The 24070-nt window shown below is 36.2% G+C and overlaps 1 protein-coding gene across 1 annotated transcript in view; it reads right to left on the bottom strand.

Annotated features, from left to right (window-relative positions):
• Nucleotides 1–24070, bottom strand: part of Vps50 (VPS50 subunit of EARP/GARPII complex) — a 123665-nt gene that overhangs the window by 73025 nt on the left and 26570 nt on the right. The window contains exons 3-10 of the mRNA XM_008822552.3: nt 20678–20800; nt 19401–19472; nt 17152–17205; nt 15933–16003; nt 14928–15045; nt 14574–14609; nt 13033–13115; nt 1287–1329 (exon numbers count right to left, since the gene is read on the bottom strand). Of these exons, the coding sequence (XP_008820774.1) occupies nt 1287–1329; nt 13033–13115; nt 14574–14609; nt 14928–15045; nt 15933–16003; nt 17152–17205; nt 19401–19472; nt 20678–20800 (600 nt within the window). The remainder of the gene's footprint in view (nt 1–1286; nt 1330–13032; nt 13116–14573; nt 14610–14927; nt 15046–15932; nt 16004–17151; nt 17206–19400; nt 19473–20677; nt 20801–24070) is intronic.

The raw sequence follows: 24070 nt of genomic DNA, 5'->3' as shown, positions 1-24070 counted from the left end.
AAAAAAATGGTTTTTAAGAAATTTTATTTTGTAATTTTTCTTAACTTTATATTTCCTCAAACATCTGCTAAAATTGTGTAATTATATAAAATGAATGAAAAATGAATGAGTTGAATTATGGAAAAATAATACAATAATCTTTTTGCAATCAGAAAAAAAGTAAGTCTCAACAGAATCTTGACTGTGAGTACAGGCCTCATTCAAGCTCTTCTATCTAAATACATGTCTTCACAGGTTTCCATTTCAATGACTTCATTTTTAAATAACAATTTTCTACATAAGCAAAGAACAAGTACAGAATGATGTCTGTTGATTAAAAGTGAAGAAATACTGCACTCCCAACAGAAAGCCCTCATTAAAAATATTCAGGGCACTGCTTACTTTACAGAATTCAAAGCAGGTGCTTTTGTGATTAGCAAATAAACTGACATTCTTACAATTAGCAAATAATTGTACTTAAGAACAAGAACTACTTTCACAAAAGGTCTTTTGAGAGTCTAACTTTACTCTTAGAATTACAGGACCCTTATTAATAAGAAAAGAATGTAAGGGGGGAAAACCTAATAAATCTCATTGTTTATTAAAATGAGTGCCTGCACTGTAAAGATTACCAATTAGACAGATTCCAAATTTAAGTAATGGGGGGAAAAAAGCTTCCTGAGTTGACTTTATCTTTCTACTTCTACAGTTTTAAAAAATGTGAATGAGTGTTTCTGCCTGCCACGTATATGCACCGCATGCAACCAATGTCCGAGGAAGCCAGAAGAAGGCATCAGATCCCCTGGAACTGGAGTTACAGATTGGTTGTCAGCCACCATGTGAGTGCTGGGAATCAAACCCAGGTCCTCTGCAAGAGCAGCCAGCATTCCTGACTGTTGAGTCATCTCTTCATCTCCTTCCATTTCTACAGTTATTGATGAACTATATGTGATATTAAGAAATTTAGGACCTTAGGAGGGTTTTTGATCAGTCAATTATTCACAATTAAATCAACTTACTAAACTAAAAAAAAAAAGTATTGTATAAACTATAACATGTGGAACTAAATTACAATTTTTTTCCTAGTAATAGTAAGGCCCCCTAATTCTAAAAGCACTACTGAATTTACAAGTAGATTAATGCTGACATTACATGGCTATTTCAAATGAAAGACAATAGACTAAGTATAATAATCTAGCAATACCTATAATATCACATACTTTAGAACCTAATCCTGCACCTATTCAACAATCTCAAAAAAAAAAAAAAAAAAAGAGCTGTTCAATTTATGGTAAAACTCTTCTTACCTCAATTTGTTCTAAAGTATCCTGCAGCTTTGAATTCAGCTCACTGCAAAATAAAAAGAGTTAGATGTGTTTAACTTTAAAAAGAGACTAAATCCAACACTGGGTGCAATGTTGCATACCTTTAATCCCAGCGCTCAGGAGGCAGAAAGGCAGGCAGATCTCTGTGAAATCCAGGGCAGCCTGGTCTACCTAGTGAGTTCCAGGCCAGATGGGGCTACAGGAAGACCTTGTCTCAAAAAATAAATAAATAAAAATAAAAAATAAAAAGACTAAATTCTAAATACATATTTTAGATGAATAACCAACAAATACCCACAGTATAGACTGTAAGGTGAGCTACTGTTGGTAGGCAGTATACTAAGACAAGAAAAAGAAACAAGAAAATAACTAGAAAGAAAAGTCACTGTTAGCAGCATCAGGACTGTGTAATAGAAACTTTTAAAAATATACAGAAAACCTATAAATTAAAAGCTAATGATACATTTTTTAAAAGAACATAATTTAAATAAAAAGTAAAATTTCAAAAGTAAAGTTAATTTCTACATCATAAGAATAAAGAATTTGGGAGAGATAGCTGAGCAGTTAAGAGCATCAGCCGCTCTTGCAGAGTGTCCAGGTTCAATTCCCAGCACCCACATGGCAGCTAACAATTGTCCATAATTCCAATTCCAGGGGAATGCGACACCCTCTTCTGACCTCTGCTGGAAGTGCACAACACAGGTGCACTTACACACATGTAGGCTAAAAATAATAAAATATTTTTTGAAAAAATAATTAGAAAATAAAAATTGAACACTTTTTAGTGAGACCAAATACCTGGGAATAAGTCTAACAGAAGCTACATAACACAATATTAAGGTAATATAAACTAGATTTAAGTAAGTAAAATTATATATCATGTTAATACAGTTTAATCTTCAACAAACTTTTCACCAAAATAACTGAACTTCTAATAAAAATCCAAGCAAACTCTTTTTTATCTGTAGAAACTAATAAGCAGCAGCTAAAATTTCTGTGGCAACTTAAGGAGAGAAGAACAGTGAAGAAAACTTTAAAGAACAGGGTCAAAGGGTGTACCCTAAAATGGCCAGTGCCATCTCACGAAGTAACAGAGTGAAGCAGTGTGATGCTGACAGGACAGAACACGGAACACAAAGGGCAAATGGCTTGAACAGATACTCAGCAAAGGGCACATTCAACTGAGAATAAACACAAGAATAAGTAGGCACTTGAGTCCTTTAATCATTCAGCAAAAGCAACTGTGAAAGCAGTGCAACAAACAAGCAGAATAGGCAAAAACATCTTTGAATGGCTCAGAAAGACACCTTCCCAGGCTGGCAAGGCTGGGGAACAGAACACACGGACAGAAACAAGTTTCTTGGAGAACTAAAAAGGCCACTCCACTGCAGCTCCTGAGTAAGAATCGAATCAAAATTTGCACAAGGTTCATGGAGTCTATCTGTAGTTGACATTATTTCATTGTATCATTACCAAAACAAGGTTTCTGAAGTCTAACAAAATAAATCTAATCACAAAATATGGTAACAAACAGGACTGACCATCTATTTTTTAAAGTATTGAGAACAAGTAAAAGCTTTAGTTTAACACACTGACATCTTGGTTTTTTTTTTTTCCCTGTGTTATCTGCTGATAATAAACTTGACTCTCAAATTTCTAGAACAGAGCAAACAGGTAGGACCACAACACAATTCACCATCCACAACAGCAAATTACGCTAGTCGCCTAAGTGTAGAAAAAAAAAATTTACAAAGAAAGACAAATCATTTCTGATGTCATTAGGTTCTGGAAGAACAAGTTATAACAATTTTATAAGGACGACCTTTATCTCCAAAGGCTCAGAAGCCTTGACAATCCTACCCTTACAGTAGAAACCAAATGGGCCCCTCACAATTGCTTCTTACAATCCTTGCAAGGAGATAACAGCACAGGGAGACAGGTACACATATCACCCTACTGATACAAAGCAACGCATCAGAAAGGAAAACCAGCATCATAAAGTACTAGCTTTTGATGGCAACAAGGACAAATGTTCACAACTGTAGAGGAATTTGATCTTTCTTTTTTAAACAAATAATGCTTCTCCTATGCATATTTCAGTCTGAAATTGAACACTGGCGATTATTTCTCTAGTAAAAACTGACAGTGAGCAAAAGCATATCCTTTGACAATCAGTGCAGGTTTGAAGCCTGTGTAGAAAACTCAAGGTCTCTGGAGGATTCACATGCAATACACAGCCAACTCTACAGACACAAGTCACAGGAGTACTTAGAGGCACAACTGAGATTTTCTTTTTTAAAATAAAATGATACTAGAACAAGTTCTCCGTAGGCTTTCCTGTCCCACTCCCCGTGGCCGTCTACCTGCCCTTTGGAGTTTGTTTTGCCTGCCTGATTCCTAAAAACAACAAAGTTTGCAGGTTTTAAAGCAGAAATAAAATCACATTAGTGTCTGACCTTAAAAATCCTTTAAAGGAGGACAAAGAAAATAAGGACAAAGCCAATTAAAGTAAGTTCTCATTCATCTTTCAATGTCTATTCTTTATCCATATGGACTGTGTAGTTTCCCAAACAAATCCCAGACTTTTACAGTTTTTATTCTTGCCCAAAGTGTTCACAGCTAGCAATCTTCTTCCATCTAACTTTCCAGGCACAATTCAAATGCTATCTTCTCTGGGAGGTCCTCTTCTACTCACTAACTGCTCCCACAGTGGTAAAAGCACCTAATACTCAATTTGTAGTCTCCTCTATGACTTATAGCCATAGGTGACTACATCTCCAAGGGGAAATCACCAAGAGACTGTCATTTATCCCTCAGTGACTCTTCAGGATTAAACTCATCATCTGATTCAGACCAGGTAATAAGTATCTCCTGAGTCAAACCTGAAATTCAAAGACAAACCATTATTTAGCCCCTATTTTCTACCTCAATAAATAAAACTGGGCAGAGGAGAAGGCTCAGAAGGCAAAGGTGTTGCCACATAAGCCTGGAGACCTGTGTTCAATGCCCAGAACCCACATAAAGGTAGAAAAAGAACCAATGCCAGGAAGTTGTTCTCTGACCTCCACAAGCACACGGTATCATGCACATGTGCCCTTCATAAAAATAATAAAACATTTAAAAATAAATAAATACAAGATGGAAGGAAAAGGAGAAAAGAAGAAAAACAACCACACTCAGGGTCTGCAGGTGCTACAGCAAGAGTAAAGATAAAGAGAGCTAAAGCTAGCCACCCCCCCGCCCCCTGTGTGAAGCTAAATGTCATTCCACCCAGGGCTTAAGCCAGAAAGACACAGACAGTAAGAAGCGGAGCAATGTACCTCAGAATTGGTAAACATACTCTTTCAGGGAAGACTCTGACTTTGGAGGAACAAAGTATTTCTAAATTAATTCACACTTACTCAATCTCTACTTTAAAAAATGGAAGTTAGTGTTTATTTAAAAAATTGTAACTCCAGCTGTTGCCTTACTGCTGTTATTATTTATAGTGACCGCATTCTATTTCTGTGAACATGGTAATATAAATAGCAGGTAGAAGACTATAATAATGAAAAATCTAGAAAGCAATTTCATTTTATTAAAGGCTCTCAAAATCTACAACTGCAGTTTGACCACAATTGACTACTAATCAAGTATACATATAAGAAATTAGTGATTAAAGAGTAGGCATTAACTCTGCAGCTTTTAAAGAAGCCCTTAGGGATCACTTAGACTTGAAGCCATTTCAGTTAATTAATCAAAGTATGTTAAAAGGATCTACCCATAAACATTTTGATATATAAAAGCTACATTATAGTTAAAAGAAATCACTAGCTCTAAGATGGAAAGCTAAAAGCTTTAAAAGCCATCTGCAAGCCAAATGGAATGAACTGAGCAATTCTGCCATCAATACAGAAAATTTAAAGATAACATATCTATGAATAACTAATTAAGTGCTTTTATGTAACTGCTCTAGGATAAACACACTTAGAAAAATTAGTCCTAGAAAGGCTGCAAATAAGTGAAAATTTTGTACAAATCTAATGATTCAAAAATCCAAAAGGGTACAGAGTATTAGCACTACACTGAACCTTCCTCACCTGGTCTGTTACAAGCCACGTGTTTCAGGTCAATGTACCGAATACTTTGGTGCATTGAATCAAAGGTTTGCTTCCAGCTCTAGTGTTTCATGATTCTAACACATGTTTCAACACCTGGCTCTCAAGTATCACATATTTGTATATGGGTCAGGCAAGTTCTAAAACTTTTAGAATGTACATAATAAATGGACTTCCAAATTCATACCTCATGTCTGTGGTCTGTGAAGATTTTAGTCCGTTTAACATGGAGCTTATCCCTGAGGTTTCAATCTACTTATGGGAAAAGAGAATTTATCTATAGACTTCAAAGAAACCTGACTTCCAAATACTGAAAAACTGAACCAACAACCTTAGATGCCATGAAGTGTCTGCATGATACTTCAAAGTAGGTATGAATAGACTATAATAAAACTACTAAGATCACTCTGGTTATAGGCAGATCTCTATCCTCAGTCTGTTCAGAAATCCCTGGCCTAACCCAGAACACAATCCATCAACACAAAGTTCAGAGTCCATTACTAAAGACACTAAATGTTCAAATATCTCCAAATTCTATGAATTCTTAATTCCAGAGCACAGATCAGACAGAGATCATGGGCCAAATTCAGACAGCAGACTATTTTTTAAAATAAAGCTTTATATTGCAACCAGCAAGATGGCTCAGTGGGTAAAGGCCCTTACCATCAAGCCTGACGATCTGAGTTCAATCCCTGGAACCCACATAGTTATGGAAGGACAGAATGACTTCCACAAACTGTCCTCTGACCTCCACTCACATGCTATAGCACTCACCCGTCCACATGCATACACACACAAAGAAATAAATAATGTAAATAAGGTTTTAAAGGAACACAGACACATCTATCTGTTTATATTAGACCATCAAAGGCTACTTTCAGACCACAAAATGAACAGTTACAACAGGGATCTTAGGAGTTACAAAACCTAAATATTTATTACAAGGTCTTAATTAAAAAAAAAAACACTAGAGTTTAGCAGAAGACCTTTGAGTTAACAATTGAAGTTTACAAAAAGAGAGAAGAGTCCACACACATTAACACACACAAATATACCTCAGACAGCTGGGAGATGATACTGGGTAATGCCTTCTACTTCTCTGAGAAATAAATTTTTTTTCTTTCAATCATGTATGAAACTAAGTTATGAAAACTTCAGAATGTGAAAGTTTACTTCTCATATACCCACATATCAAAAAATATAAAACTGAGACAATTATAACACAAAAACTTTAACAAAACAAAAATATACATAAGTGGAATAACAAAAACGACAAGCTGAACAGAAACTAAAAGGTAAAGTTGCGTAGAAATTAATTTCTACAAGTTGAGTAGAAATTAAACCCACAAATGGAGTTTCATTTTCACTTAGCAAAGTTATTCCCTTTTAAGTCATCATTAATTCTGCAGATAGCATTTATATAATCACAACACAGTAATTATTCCTACTAGGTTAGTACTTTTAAAAATACATTATTTAAAAAGCAAAGAAGACCTACAGTAGCAAAAAGAAAGTAAATATTATAACTGTCACCAAGTAAAAATAATAGTTTCATAAATAAAGTCTAGAAGGAGAAAATTAAAGGAAGTCTATCAAATTCCCATCTCTTAGCCGGACATGACGGCACACACCTTCAATCGCAGCACTCAGGAGGTGAAGGTAAGCTCTGTGAGATCAAGGCCACCCTGGTCTATACAGCCAGGGCTACAGGGAGACCCTGTCTATAAAAAATAAAATAAAAAATTCCCATCTCTTGATATTTTACTCTCAGGGAAAACAGATGCGGCACTGGATAATAGAGTGATAAATTAGAAAAGAAGATTCTTTAGGTTTTTTTAAATATTTAAAAATATTTAAATATTTATTTATTATTTTCATTTTATGTATACGAGTGTATTTTTTTGCATGTATGTAAGTGTACTATGTCATGTAATGCTGTGGAAGTCAGAAGAGGGCTTTGGATTCCCCTGGAACTGGAGTTAAGGATGGTTCGTAGCTGCCATGTGGGTGCTGGGAATCGAACGCGGGTCCTCTGCAAGAACAGTCAGTGCTCTTAACTGCTGAGCCATCTCTCCAGCCCTGATTCTTTAGTTTTTTGTTTTGTTATAATTTTTAAAAATTATTTAACAACCATATGATTAGAAGAAGCATTTCATTACAGTATTAGCATATTCACTAACAATTTCCAGAGCAAAGACGCATCACTTTCAATATTGAATGTAAATTTTTAGGTTTATAGCTGAATTAGTACAGTTAAACAATATTGAACTCAGTATAAACCCTGTAAGATATAAAACTGAATGAGTTTTTAACCTTTAAAAAAGATCTCCATTTCATTATAAAAATATACTGTTTCTTACAGAAAGACTCGCTGTTTTTGCTAATAACACTTAGATGTTGGCACGTTTAGATTCTTTAGTTTTTAAAATTATAAAGAAACATAAAAAATAATACAGTGTAAATGATAAATGTGGTTTACAGGAAGAATAAAAAAAAATGATTAGGGCAGACAGGAAAAAAAATTTAACTTTAATAGCTTTTCAGTTAAACTTTATGGCTTTTGCTACATGCAAATATTTGTTTGCTGATTGACTGGTTAGTTGGTTCGTTGAGACCAGGTCTCCCTATAGCCCCAGCTGGCATGGAACTTGCTATGTAGACCAGGCTGGCCTCCATCTCACAAAGATCCACCTGCCTCTACCTCTGAGTGCTGGGATTAAAGGCATATATATATTTTAAACAGCATTGCCATATGGAAGATGAGAAAGAGGAAAACAAGTTAAAAGATACAGGGGGCATCAGAGTAGCATATCAGTAACTTGGTCCAAGCAGCCCAGGCAACTAGGACTCACACTCAACAGGTCAAGGAAATAGATCCAGGCCACAGGCCTGATAACCCAGCAGAAAGAGCGTTCGATTATTACTCAATGCACAAGTTACTTGGTGGCCCCTGGCCTGAGCCTAGAAAGAAGGAAAGTGGACACATCTTCTAAGAAAGGAATTCAAAAAAAAAACAAAGAAAAGTGCTCAGCACTGAGAGCTAAAAACTGTGTACATTTACTGTACATTTAAATTCTACAATCTACAATTTCCGTCTAACTGCCAAAATTATATTCTGAGAAAAAGTAAAGGATACCTTTAAAGATTATGAAAAGTTAAGAACATTTGTTATGCTAAAATTACAGTACTCAACAAACTAGTTAATAGCCCACAAACTTTCCAATAAGTTACAGAGCTCTCAGTCTGTCAATAAGTTCCTCTCAAATGAAATAAAAAGTAATAAAGTAGTTATGACTTTCAAAATAACTTTCCTTGAAACTAATTTAGATAAATTTCTAATGAAAAAGAAATTAAATACTTCATTCAGGTACACTTTAACATAAATATGTTCTGATACCTATTCCCAGTAAATTCCAACTATATGACTCCCTGTCAATCAACTCAAGAATTTTCAAATAATGTACAGATGTTCTCTGTCAGTCATAAAGTGAACAAAATTGATGTTACAGTTTATTTTATTAAAGATGCTGAAACACAGCACATCTCAACAAAGACACAGGGTACAGAGGAGACACCTGTTTTCTTTCATTTTGCAACCAACTGGGTGCCTTCTGGTATTAAATTGAAAGTATTAAACTACAGGCATCTAATGTGAAAAATCATACACATACAGTGTTTCCTTATATAAGCGTATGAGTTCAGGTCTTCCTACTTTCAAAACTACAGGTTTTTAGCCCTAAGTCCTACCATATAATCTACTCAAGATCACCCTGAAGGCCACTAGACCTCTGACAACAGTACATTTCAGTATTGCTAAGGAAATAAAATTTGAATGTTCCTATCACAAAAAACTAAAATTTGAGGTAATGAATAGGTTAACTGGTCTGATTTAATCATCCCACGATATATTTAAAAATTACTTTCTACTCTTTTAAATATATAGAAATGTTAACATGGAAAAGTATACAACAACCTAGAAACTAAATAAATTATTTTTTAAAAAGGAACAAACTTGTGCTCTTCAAAGTGGGAATAAAGGGCAGCATTACGAGATGAAAGGAATGGGAGAGTGGCAGAGTTAGTCAGGACAGAGGAAACTGCTGCTAAAGACCAGAGAGGGGCTGGGGTCACCATCGAACAGCCCAGCCACAGCTCTCACTTCATTAAATCACATGCTAAAAAACCCAACACAATCCGGCAGTTTTCCTGGGGTAGCAAAGGTGAGATCTTGTTGGGGGTGTAGGAATGTATCTGTAATATATATTCACCCATTTACAGAGAAGACAAGCTTCACTTATTACACACATCACTCATATGTAAACAATGCACACTTCTTAAACAATGTGCTATCTACAATAAAGCAATAATTAATCTAAATTGTCATTCAGATCTTTCCAGTTCAGGTCTGATAAAACCTCATCCACATTATATCTATTAATATGAAAGTTCATAGAAAACACTTTCTGCTAACTGTAAAAAGTCCAAATAAGGATTTCTTACAGACATTTTCTATAGCCAATTCTTGTCATGTAAGACATTTACTTTAGCATGGCTAAAATAGAATTTTTAATTAATGGAAAATATAGTTTCAACAGTAAACCTGCTTCCTCAATTTCCTGCCACCAAATTCAAGTCATTCTTGCTAATGCAATAGACAGTGACCTTTTCAAAGTCAATCCTTGCAAAGTCTTGATTATATGATGTTCTATTTTATCATCAAACTCTCCATCTTTCCCATCAATTGTCAAATATTAGAGTTTCTCCTTAATTCCACATGTCTCCACAAAATTTCCTCATTTTATATGTATGCTTCAGCCAACTCCCTCTAAATCTATCCCCCAAAGGCCAGCTACGGCTTTTTTTTTTTTTTTTCAATTTTATGTGGATGAATGTTTTACTTGCATGTATTTAAGTGCATCACCTATATGTGATGCCCACATAGGCCAGAAGAGGGCATTAGATTCCCTGGAACTGGAGTGTGCTGGATAGCTTTAGCTATCAACTTGGCATACCTGGGTAGAAGGAATCTCAATTGGTGATTTCCTCCATTGAACTGGCCTGTGGCCATGTCTGTGGGGCATTTTCTTGACTATTGAGTGATGTGAGAGGAACCAGCTTACTGTGGGTGGTACCACCCCTGGGCTGGCGGCCCTATATTGTTTAAGAAATCAGGCTGAGCATGCACCAAGGTAGCAAGCCAGTAAGCAGCATTCCTCCACGTCCTGTGCTTCAGTTTCTGTCTCCAGGTTCTTGCCCAGAGTTCCTAACTTGGGCTCCCTCAGTGATGAACTGTGACCCAGAGATGTAAGTCAAATAAACCCTTTCCTCCCCAAGATGGTTTTGGTCAGAGTGTTTAGTCACAGCAATAGTGAAGCTAATTAGAACATGGAATTGGGCTCCCTCAGTGATGAACTGTGACCCAGAGATGTAAGTCAAATAAACCTTTCCTCCCCAAGATGGTTTTGGTCAGAGTGTTTAGTCACAGCAGTAGTGAAGCTAATTAGAACATGGAGTTACAGATGGTTATTAGCTCAGTGCTGGGAATCAAATCCAGGTCCTTTGCAAGAGCATCCAGTGCTCTTAACCACTGAACCATCTCTCTAGCCCCTGACTATGATTTCTGTTTTTGCTATAAATCCAACAGTTTTGGGGTTTTTTTGTCCTTACTTTGCTTAGAATATCTTCAACAATTTGACTCATAGCACAGGAATTTCTTATCCACAACTCTTTTATTTTGGCCTAACTAGCTCCTGTTCTCCTTCAGAAGCCCCCCAAAGAAACTCCGTGAGTCAGATCTCAGTGCTTCCACTTGTACATTCAACTGCCTTCTCTCTCGGGTCCAGTTCTCTTTGTATCTACTCCAGGCAAACCTGTCTTGATAATATTCCATGTAACACCAAGGATTTGTACTGACTACACTGTGACCAGTTCACCACTATCCCATCACTTTCAAAGCAAAGTACCTAGTATAAATATTCTGAAAATTCATAACTTCCTGAATAATTTCACCCAAAAAACAAGCTACGACCAATTTAACAAATGTGCCACAAAGAGCTAAACAGATGCTGTGTTTTTTCAAGACTCAGACATGTCAGAAATTTCCAAGTACCTGTACAAGGTTCTGTGTTCAATTCCCAGCACTACAAGGAAAACAACAAAAACAAATAAATGAAAAAAGGAGGGAAGGAAAGAAATGGGGGAGAAGAGAGGAAGGAGAGAAGGCAGGAGGGAGGGACTTCTGAGTATACTCAAGATACTAGAGCCAATTCTCTATTCACTTGGCTAGCCTAGTTAAGTGTAAATGTTACCAAGTTTTTAATAGTGACAGTTAATCACTTTCAAAACGGACAAAACTAAGATACTACTAACTGGTCCTATACAACTATGCATACATATATCCTAATCAAAAAGTGCGTTATTTCAAGTTATATGATCCTAAAGAAAAAAATATAATAAATACTCTAAGAGGGTATCTGGGAGGAAAATAATCTAGCTATTCAGCCTAATGTCAGAAAGATGTCTATTATATGAATACAGTAAAAGAAAAAAAATTCAACTTGTATTAATCATTGCTACATTACAATTCTTTTATTTTTCAGACACCAGCAATCAGCATCAGCATCATTAGTGAGTCATCTCACTAACTGCCATTCATACAAGGGAGACACATCCTGGGGTAGGGATGGTTTAGTTTAAAACTGGATTTGCAGGGGTTAGAGAGGTGGTTCAGTGGCTAAGAGCATGTGCTGCTCTTGCAGAGAACCAGGTTCAGTTCCCAGAATGCACATGGCAGCTAGCAACTGTCCATATCTCCACTTCAAGAGGATCCAACACCCTCTTCTGACCTCTGTGGGCACTGTATTACGTGGGTGCACTTACATACATGCAGGCAATACACATAAAATAAAAATAATATTTTCTTTTAAAAAACTGGATTTTCTTGACCAAGCATACTGCTTTAGATTGTATGTTTATTTTGGATGTTTTGGGGAGAATGATGGGACCGAGGGATTAGAGCTTTCCTAGTACTGTCACAAGTAATATCAACCCTTCATTTTAAGCAAATCAAACAAAAAGAGCTGAATAAATTACAAGTAATAAAAAAAGATGTAGCAGCCATTTGGCATTCTATATATTATAATCATACACTTTGGACAAAAGATACAACACACTGAAAAGATGTGTATCACAAAGATGATTATTATATAAACTGAAATCACAGTTACATTTTCCAAAAGAATCTTCATAATGAGGCAAACATTTGAACCATCTGGATCTTAAAAACAAGCTACAATAATAATACTATAATGGGTAAAGCTTAGAGGAAGAACTTCCAAGAGATGTAACGGAAAAGGAAGCAGATTTATTAATGTCTGCTAATGTACAAAAACGACATCGCTCAGACTGAAAAGAATTTTCAAAGATTTTCAACAAGGTGACAAGAGGCACCTGGTATTTCATACTTAAACAACTATATAGTTATTTTATTGTACTGTTCATTTATGAACATGAATGTTAAACTAGAACACAGCACTTTATATTAACTTTTAATATCTGTTAACATCGTATATAATACAATGCCTAAATTAAAAATACAACAGAATGAGCTTGCAGTTCACACATTGCCCTACCTTATGCAACTGTAATGTTTGAAAGTGCTGGCAGCTTTCTGGCATTCCAGGCACAACTGAATAGCTCCTGGATAGTCCTCCTCCTTAAGCCAGAAAAAGATGCCATCAGACAAAAACATCTTTCTTAAGAGTCCTGATAACACACCTGTTTATACTCTAACAAAAGTTACAGAATAAAAACTGATTCCTCCTAAGTATCAGAATATTAATGATTGATAAGTAACAAAATATAAAGATAGCATTAACCCCAGGCCTAAAATATATATAGAGAAAAGATATTAAGCTACTTTGTTCCTTCAAATATATACCAACTTCCCACTGAGAACATGACTTATGGATAAAGTCCATGTGGAATTAGAAGCTGTTTCAAAGGGAAGGTTTTTCTTCAGTTCTTAAGGTATCTTTTTTCAGTAATATTTCCATAAAATGCACCAAAACAGTCTGCATTCTATTTGTAAATAAGCTTTAATAGTTTTGCCACCAAGTAATCAACAAACATTTCTGAATAAATTAAGAAAAAAAGTTAATTAGTAACTCCATGGTTTAGAACTAAACAGTGCCCAAAGTCCCACCAGCCAGAGGCTTGGTGGCCAGCTTGTCACGCAAATGGAAAGCAGTGCAGCCTTCAGAATGTGGGGCCTAGTGGGAGGAAGCAAGTCACTGAGTGTGCCCCTGAGGAACACACTGGATACTCATTCCTTCCTCCTTCCCTCCCCTCCCTTCTCCCCTTCCTACCACGAGGTGAGTGGTTTTTATCTGCTAGGCTCAGACACAACAGAGCCAGGACTGAAGACTACACCTTGAGGGGACTCCTCCATGAAAGGACTCATACACAAAGGGAATTCTTCTATGCTATTCAGCTATTTTCCTAGGTATTTGTTGTAGTCACATAAAAGTAATACAATAACTTAAGAATATTTTGTTACCTAGAAAATAAACTAGCAACAGTAATTTAATAGTAAATGGGTTATTTTATGCAGATCTCTCAAACCCTCGTGTAGAAATAATTTAGAAGATAATTACATAGAAAACCACAAAATATTTCCCTATGCTTATGTATAAATTTATCAGATGAAATTAAACACTGAGAACACTGAGAAAATCACAAAGTACTCACTCAAAAGAGAGCAAGTAAAAGTTCCCTACAATATTTAATATTCCATTACGCTTTAGTAAAGCTGATTATCAGAGAACAAACAACAGATCGCTCACTCAAAAAACCAATTAATACATGATACCAAATATAACAAAAATACTATACAGTCCATAAATCACTACTATGTGTTAAATACAAAAGATAATTTGATTCCAGTGCAATCAAAAGCCTAAAGTCAGCATTCCAATAATATGATAAAGCTAACGTTTTCACAAACAATTTTGATTTTCTAAATGAGCTGTGACAGGAAAAGTGCAAGTACCTTTACTGAAAATGTTCCTTATAGCATATACCAATTCAAGAAAAATACAGACATGAATTTTGTCCACTCTGATTTGTCTATATATTAATTTAGCATCAAGAAGTTTCCAAACTGTTAGCTTACCTCCAGCATTTCACTTAAGCGCACATCTGTTCTTTGCTGAAAATAACAAAAACACAAAAATGTTTCAACAACAAAATCAAGTTTTAATTTTTTAAAAACGATTTTTTCATTTTGTGTGTGTGTGTGTGTGTGTGTGTGTGTGTGTGTGTGTGTGTGTGTACGCACATATGTAGGGATGCGTACGTGATACAGTGCCCACAGAAGCCAGAGGCACTGAATCCCTCTGGAGTTACAGGCTTATGAGCTGCCTGGCATGGGTGTTGGGAACTCGACTCTTGGGAACTATGCATTCTTAACCACTAAGCCATCTCTCAAACCCTTAAGTTTAAATTTTTCAAGGTGACTCATACATACCAATGTTTTTATAGTTCTCAGTGACTTCAGAAGTCCCATCAGCAACTGACGCTTCCTTTGATTTGCCAGAAGGCCTAAACTAGCTTGAGTAAAACCTTCCTTCGCAACATTCAAGTGTCTGAAAGAGTGAACAGTAACAGTGAGAACTTTCTATTACATGCATACTGTCCACTCAGAACAATTAGACAATTAGTGAGGTAGAGTGATAGAACACTACTAAAATGGAGAGTGAAACAACTATCTGAAAATTTCGTCACTGGCTCAGTCTAGACCAGTATTATTCACACATGGTGGGTGGACTCGGCTAACACATCAATACCGGGGACCCATGATAAGCAGAATACAGAAACTGAGAAGAGTCATCTCAAAACTTTACAAGTTGACCAAATACTCTTATTATTTGTAAATATAATAATAATAAAACTGGTACTCCATTATATGCTTTTTATTGTTTTATTTTTTTAATATATTTATTATTTTTATTTTATGTATATGAGCATATTGCCTGCATGTATGTAAGTGCATCTGTGTCATGCAATGCCCACAGGGGTCAAAAGAGAGCATCAGATCCCCTGGAACTGGAGTTATAAATGATTGTTAGCCAACATGTGGGTGTTGAGATTCAAACCTGGGTCCTCTGCAAGAGCAGCCAGTGCTCTTAACTGCTGAGCCATCTCTCTAGCCCCTCTTTTGTTTTCTTAATCTGTTTCTATTATATTTTATTCAAATAGCCTCCAACAGGGTAGAGGAAAAAAAAAATCCCCATTGGTTCTTTACTACAAATAATGAAGGAAGCACCAATCTCATCAATTTTTTAGCCTATAAATAGATCTGTGGGTATCTGCTATGTACCTTCCTAGTAGAGTTTACATTATATGTTTGTTTACTACAAGGTCTTCTATAAATTATAGACATAGTTTCAAAAAATCAAGTATCAGTGATATATTTCAGTTATTCCTGAAATAATTTTGAGCTTAGAGGACAAACTGGCATTAAAAGCAATACCTCCTCCCATTTGTGCAGATAACAGCAGCTAACTGAAGACCTGTCTGTAATGATGTCACTCTCTCAAGCTCCTGTAGAAAGAGCAGAGATGGGTTACTATGTGAAGCATTTTCTTTTCCTTATTCATATGGCACTCTAACAAAAGCTCCAGTCATTTTCAAAGAAAAGCCTGCTGGGAAAATGAACTAGCAACTAAAATACTTGAAAACTGTTCATCTAGTTTATGAAAAGTCATTTAAAACGACTACTTCCAGTTGATTTTCACAATGAGAGATGACAAAATATTTAGTCAGTACTGCTTGTAAAGAAATCTAAACCCAATCTCTTTTAGGAATACATACCAATAATTCATCCATTTTTATATGGTTCTGCCCAACAAAACTTCATAAAGTAATTAAGGATATGAAAGATCTGATTTCTGTTTGCTGAGATGCTTTGACAATGAATGTGTTGATCTGAACACAGGTAGATGTTTCCATGAACTTCTGAAGGCTCTCTTTTCCTTTTCTTTTTTTTTATCGTATGTGTGTAGCATGCACATGGATGGGGGGGATATGTACCTGTGCATGCACGCAAAGGTCAGAGGAGGACACTGGGTATCCTGCTCTAGCCCTTTCCTCCTTACTCTTTTGAGGCAGGGTCTGTCATTGAACCCAGAGACAGACTGGCAGTCAGCAAGCATCAGCAATCCTCCACTCCCCCAGTGCTGGGGTTATAGGCACATACACAAAACACATCCAAACTTTTACATGAGTGTTAGAATCTGAACTTGGGTTCTCACGCTTACGTAAGCAAGCATTCTAACCCACTGAACCAATTCTACAAATCTAAGGCTCTTCTTTTCTGATAAAGACAGAGATTCAGATATAGATTTAGTTCCAATTTTATCATATTTTATTTATTAAATTACTGATCTATGTATTTGTCACAAAGTTCATAAAATTAATTTTCATTGGCTGTGTATATAACTAAAGACAAAGAAGCATATGTTCAATTTGGTAAAATGCTCCAAATAAGAAATTCACACACACACACACACACACACACACACACACAACTTTTACACACACACACACACACACACACACACACACACACACACACAATCACTACACTGCTATAGAACTACAGACAAAATGATAATTATATTTTAAGCTTCAAGTAAGTCACTCACTCAATTTTAAATTTTTACCTCAAAAAACAGAAAAGAGTATCCTACCTTCACATAAGCAGGCTGTTTTTCAAGGATTAAGTCTGCTACTTTTTTAGAGACCTATAAGAACATGCAATTGATAAAAGAAGTAATGAAAAAGTACATACTTTCTACTATAGAAGTACTTAAAATTTTTGGCCAAGAATATTTCATGAGTCTCCCTAATAAACTTCTAGCACACTATTGGAATGCTCAGCCCATACACATTTACCTAGCCTATGGAATTAACATAAATCAGTATAATGATATGGTCTTAGTAGAAAGTTAATAAATGGTCATTATAAAGGTTAATATGAATGTCATCTGATTTAACAAACAGGAAGAAAAGTTTAACCATCTTTAAGAATATGGGATCCAATTTAACAAGATGAGTGAACTTATAAATGCAAAATTGCAACTGACTAAATTTATAGAGACAGTCTATAGAGGCAGAGAACTTGAACTATTTAGGTCCTTTGTACCATATGAGAAGAGGAACATGCAGCTTGTCCCTGCTTTACAAAGCTGAAAACACACGATGTTTCAGTGTGCTTATAAGCTGCATAAGGTTTTGTTCTTCCACTCCATGAATAATGATGATGCACATTGTTAGAATTACAATGATTTTGTAAACAAGGCTCTTATTTCACAATTTTAGGGGCCTTGCCCACTACACATTTATTACATCTAGCACTAAGCATAGCAAAGGCAGACGCTTAGTGAGGAGCACATTTTGCTCGCTTCCCCAGGCCAAATGAAAACAAAACCTAAACACCTATTAAACACCTATAACAACTCCTTTACGTTTTCTTAATCTGCATAAGCATTGTTAAAATTATGTGAACTTTTTAAAAAGAAATTACATGAATTATTTTCTATACACACTGATTGCTTTCATCTAGAAAGGATTCATTAAAGTTAAGAAAGACAAACTTTAAACAGCTTTAGAACAGTTAGTGAAGAAACATCAATGTTGATACTTAATTTCATCTTAAGAATTCCAAAGATTCTGCAAGATTAACAGCATATAGATATAATCTCTTTAAGAAGATGTTAAGTAGGAGCAAGAAAAAAAAATGAAACCAGCTAACTTTAGCTCTATATCATAAATTTTAGCATGTAGAAATTTGTGTAGATGTACAGAAAAATCCATAAAATGTTATTCAAGTGGTGTATAAAAACTGATAGTGTGGTTATTACTAGTCTGCACTGTACCACTGAATTCCTCCAGAATGACTCCTTTTCCAGAAAAGCAATCTTATAATAATTCACACATGGTCCCACTGTTATGTTGCAACGCTAAGATTCAAATCTACATTTATCAAATTCTAAAACCTATGCTACATGGCCCTTGTCATGGGGGCATTCTTTAAAGATTATCATCATATAAAGTACACATATAAAGGAGTATTTTTTCAAACATGTTGAAGCCAAGAAAGGGCAAAAGATGTTACCATCCACTGCAATCCAATTCTCCAATAGCACAACACATTTTTACTCCCCAGTTCTCTATAACTCCAATCCCTTCTCCACCCCACACTGCTACCTGACCCCCAACAAAGACCCCAAGCACTCCTAGACCTCTGGGTTTAAACAGAAAAGAGAAGCATTTATTTCCTCAATTTGCAGAAGTGTTCATAACAATCATATGTTAAATAAACAGATTACTACTGCTCCTGTAGCTTACAAAATTTAACAAGATCATGTTACCGTTAATTAATATTCCATGGTGAATTTCATAAAATTAAGTTCAGCCTAACAAAAAGGAAATACAGAACTGCAGAATTTTATAGCATTAAAGGAAATATGTGCCTAATCTATCATTTTTTAAGTAAAACAAAAGTCAATGAAGTTAAGCAACTTATCCATTGTCATAATTAAATGACAACAAAGAATCTTAGTTCTACATTCTCTTTAAATCCATTTCAACTATAAGTAGGACCTTTCCTGTAAGATTAACCACTATTCCACTACAAAATGATGGGTAGGGAAGTCATACACACATGACAGGTACCTAAAGGTGCCTACTAATCTGAAAATAAGCTCTGAACTCCTTGATCACATCTAGGAGTCCAGAAGCAAATCTATCAAAGTAACAGAAAGAAAACTGTACTGACAGTAAAACTAATATAAACATACCATCTGTGTCAGTCTTGTTAAATAGGATGTTTACATATTAATATACAATTAACATATATAGTAATAGTTACATAGCTGCAAACATTACATCTCTGTTTTCACGTATAATTTTACCAAAAGAAAATGTTTTTACTTACTGCAGCTTGCTGTTGTTTTAATCTGTCTCTGTATTCCTCTAATTCTTGTAAATTGAGAATAGGTGGAAGCTTCTATATTAAAAAAACATAAATGAAGAATAAAAAGTGAACCGCTTAATTTGTGTCATTTACCAGAACACCTCTAACTAGAGAACTACCATCTATGTTTCAACAGTGTTACATTCCACTGCCCTCCAATGTCCCTGCACAACCTCAATCACTGGACTCCAATCACAAAAGCCTATTCTATTCACAGAACACTCTGGTTCCAGCCTTGATTCCTGCTCTGACATCTTGGAAACCCAAGCCCACTGGAGCACCAGGCCTCTCAGCAGGGAGAGTGTTTAAATGATTTGCGTCAGGGAAATATACAAAAAGTCAAACACTAATCCCCTATTCCACCTGCCATTCCTGTGTATAAGAGAACTCCACACAGACTTTCCGCCATGGAATATTATGACTAGTAACTAAATACTACAGTAACAGAAACTGAGCAACATTCTAGACTATGTCAGCTTGCAACTGTGAACATACAGGGAAGGAGACTCCAAGTATAAAACACATCTTACTACTCTGACTGTTTTTAGGAACTTCTTACAAAATTATGCTTCAGCATTATAAACATTGTTGTACAGGGAGTTTTTAGCATAATATACATTCATGGTTAAAACTCCAAGTATAAAACACATCTTACTACTCTGACTGTTTTTAGGAACTTCTTATAAAATTATGCTGTCAGCATTATAAACATTGTTGTACAGGGAGTATTTAGCATAATATACATTCATGGTTAAATCATTCAGAGCCCTAGCCAGGCCTGGAGGGCATGCAGGCTATAAGGGAGGCTGAGGTAGGAGTCCACTTGAGCCCAAGACTTTGGACAGGCTTGTACAGCCATAGTCAGACCCCCATCTACAAAGAATCCTACAGAGCTTTGCTAATCTCATATTTTTAATTTTTCACATTAGCCTTTTCTAAACATGGACAGGCAACATAAAGCAGGACCAGAAGCAGCACACTAACACAACCCACAGTCCAGAAATGTTTCCTCAGCAAATATTCCAAAGATGTACTTAATATCACATTTTTAAATAATCTGATCTTTACACAAGGCTGACAGCTCATTTAGTCATATTATGACGAGCACAGACCTGTAAGGGTTATTAAAAAATATTATGAGTCCCCTCCAAAATTCAAGTCTCACAAATTCATTCACTAAAAAATAGGCTTTGAATATGTTTTAATGAAAGTTGGTTTTGTTTTGGTTTTTTTTTTACCTCCAGCTCATATTTAACAATATCAAATGAATCTGCAGAAAAATATACTTGTTCAATACTATTAATTAGCTCTTGTTCAGCTTGAGGGTCACTTGGTTGTTCTCGAAGTTCCCTGAATTCCTCCTTTAAAGAAAAAAGAAAAGTCATAATTATACTGTGTAGCTGTTAAAATTCCATCTGATTGAAACCAATGATCTTGTATCTACACCCCCATACCTTCCGAGAACCATTCTGACCAAGAACACAAACTAATAAGAAACCAGGAAAGTTTGTAGAAAACGAAAATATTGCCAAACACTATGAAACTGCTCTCCTACTTGGGAATAAAAAAATACACTTTAAGAAATTCAGATTGTCACATCCCGTCAGCCTCTCTCCTGGGTAAGTCCATCGCGCCCTCCGCACCTGGACTCCCCCAGCCTCATTCTCCCTCCCGTCTCCCCAGCCCGTCTCTCCTCCTTGTCTGGGTCCTGTCCCATTCCTTGTCTTGGCACCCCAGACACTGTTTCCTGATCCTTTGCTTCCAGACCAACCCAGTTCCAGCTCCCAGTCCCCAGGAGCCCTCTGGGCCTGGTTCTGCCCTCACCTCCCTCTTCTTCCCTAGACTGCACAACCCACCAGCCTCTCTCCAGGGAGACCTCTGGACCTGGTCCCACCCTCACCTCCCTCTGCTTCCCTGTGCTGCACAACCCACCAGCCTCTTTCCTGGACACCAGGGCTGACCTCTAGGGTTCCTGATCCTTTGCATCCAGACCAACCCAGTTCCTCCCTGCAGTCCCCAGGAGCCATGGGGCCTCTTCCCACCCTCATCTCCCTTTGTATCTATGGAAGGCATGGCCACCAACTGCCCAACACCAGCAACTTTCCTGGGCCCTGCTCCCAGGCCATTCCAACCCCCAAATTCCTAAGGACAACATCTTTCCTGGAGGGATCCAGACCTTAGGAGAAAGCCTGAGAGCACCTGATCCTCATCTGACTTGGGCGTCTGTGGGAACTCCTGAAGACAAAAACAATCTGGCCACTCCAATATAAAATCAAAAGAGAGAACCTGTAGCCTAGACCAACCAGCTTTTCATGCCCAACAAGTAAACCACAAAGTCACATAAAGTTTACAAAAAGAAGCAGACCTAAACTTGAAGGCCTGAGTCTCACACAAGAATCAGAAACTACAAAAGAAATTCATATGTCAAAATCACAGAGAAAAAATAATAACATGAAAAAACAAAATAACATATCCCCAAAAATACCTATAGTTCTAAAGGAGTACAATGAGAACACACTAGCAATAATACAGGACATAGTAACATATCCCTACCAAATACCAATAGTCCTCTAGAGGATTACAATGAGAAGCCCCTAGAGATAATGCAGGACATGGAACTCAAAAGAAAAATTGTAAACATGATAAAAGAATTCAGAGAATTTAAAGAACACACAAACAAAGAAATCAAAGAACTGAAGGAGGATAGAGATAAACTTTTGAATGAATTCAGAAAAGAGCGAGAGATATTGAAGCATACTCAGACTGAAATAAAGAAGGAAGTGAAACACTCAGTAAGCCAATTAGAAACAACAGGAGAGAGCCTCACCAATAGGATGAATAAAACAGAAAATAGAATGTCAAGACTGGAAGATAAAGTGGACAAACTAGACCACTCAAGCAAAGGTTATGAAAAATTTAAGAAAACACAAGAATGGAATTGTGTGACACCATAAAAAGACCAAACTTACAAATCATAGGCACACAGGAAGGAGAAGAATCGAAAGCTAATGGCATGGACCAGATCCTCAACAGAATCGGAGATGAAAATTTCCCAAAATTAAAGAAAGACATTCCCATACAAATACAAGAACAGTACAGAACACCAAACAGACAGGACCAGAAAAGAAACTCTCCACGGCACATCATAGTAAAAACACTAAACATACAGACCAAAGAGACAACACTGGAAGCTGAAAAACAGAAAAAAAGTCACATATAAAGGAAAACCCATTAGGATTACAGCTGACTATGCACTACAGCTGACTAGGATTACAGTGCAAACTATGAAAGCCAGAAGAGCCTGAACCAAAGTACTCCCAGTTTTAAATGACCACAGATGCCAACCCAGATTACTATACCAAAATAGACAGCCAAAATGTCTATTATAGTCGAAAGGGAAAGAAAAATCTTCCATGACATAAACAGGCTGAAGGAATTCATGTCCACAAAACCAGCCCTTCAGAGAGTTCTGGAAACAATACAAAGAGCTGAAGAAAGGAATTGACTATACCGAAGGGATTGGATATAACTGTGAAAAAGTACAGCTATATCAAGAATATGAACAGAAATAGAAATGGCAGGATTCAATACACATCTTTCATTAATAACTTTAAATATTAATGGACTGAACTTCCCAGTCAAAAGACACAAACTAGGTGAATGGATTAAGAAACAAAACCCATCTTTTTGTTGTCTGCAAGAAACTCATCTCACCTTCAAGGACAGGCACTATCTTAAGGTGAAAGGATGGAAAAAATATACCAAGCAAATGGTACTAAGAAAAAGAAGGCATTGCAATTCTAATCTCTGACAAAATAGACTTTAAACTAAAACTAATCAGAAGAGAAAAAGAGGGCCACTTCATTCTTACCAAAGAAACAATAAACCAAGAAGATATTACAATCATGAACATATATTCATCAAACTCTGGTGCACCCAATTTCATAAAAACAATACTAGAGGATTTTAAGACCCAGATTAATCCAATTCATTAATAGTGGGGACTTCAATGCCTCACTGTCGCCATTAGATAGGTCAACAGGGCAGAGGAGTTAACAGAGAGACATCTGAATTAAACAATACCATATATCAAATGGACCTAACAGACATCTACCAAGTATTCCACCCAAGCACCAAAGAACATACTTTCTATTCAGCGCCCCATGGAACCTTCTCCAAAATCAACCATATACTGGGGCACAAAACAAACCTCAACAAATACAAAAAGATCGAAATAATTCCATCACAATGCAATAAAGCTAACAATCAACAGCAAAAGAAGCCCTAGTTACCATATGAACACATGGAGATTAAACAACACACTCCTGAATGATGAATGGGTCAAAAGAGAAATCAAGAAAGAAATAAAAGTATTCCTGAAACTAAATGAAAAGGACAACACAACACAACAAAACCTCTGGGACATGCTAAAAGCTGTCCTTAGAGCAAAGTTTATAGCTCTAAGTGCATACATTAAAAAATTGGAAAGAACACAAACGAATGACTTACGATTGCAACCCAAGACACTTGAAAAGCACAACAAATAAAACCCAAACCCAGCAGACAAGAAGAAGTAACAAAAATCAGAGCAGAAATTAATGAAATCGAAACAAAGAAAAAATACAAAGAAT

The sequence above is a fragment of the Nannospalax galili genome, unplaced genomic scaffold (genome assembly GCF_000622305.1).
Source record: "Nannospalax galili isolate Female #2095 unplaced genomic scaffold, S.galili_v1.0 scaffold85, whole genome shotgun sequence".
NCBI classification, from domain to species: domain Eukaryota; kingdom Metazoa; phylum Chordata; class Mammalia; order Rodentia; family Spalacidae; genus Nannospalax; species Nannospalax galili.
Note: the sequence above shows the minus strand (reverse complement) of the source record. Positions and strands in the feature narration are given on the sequence as shown.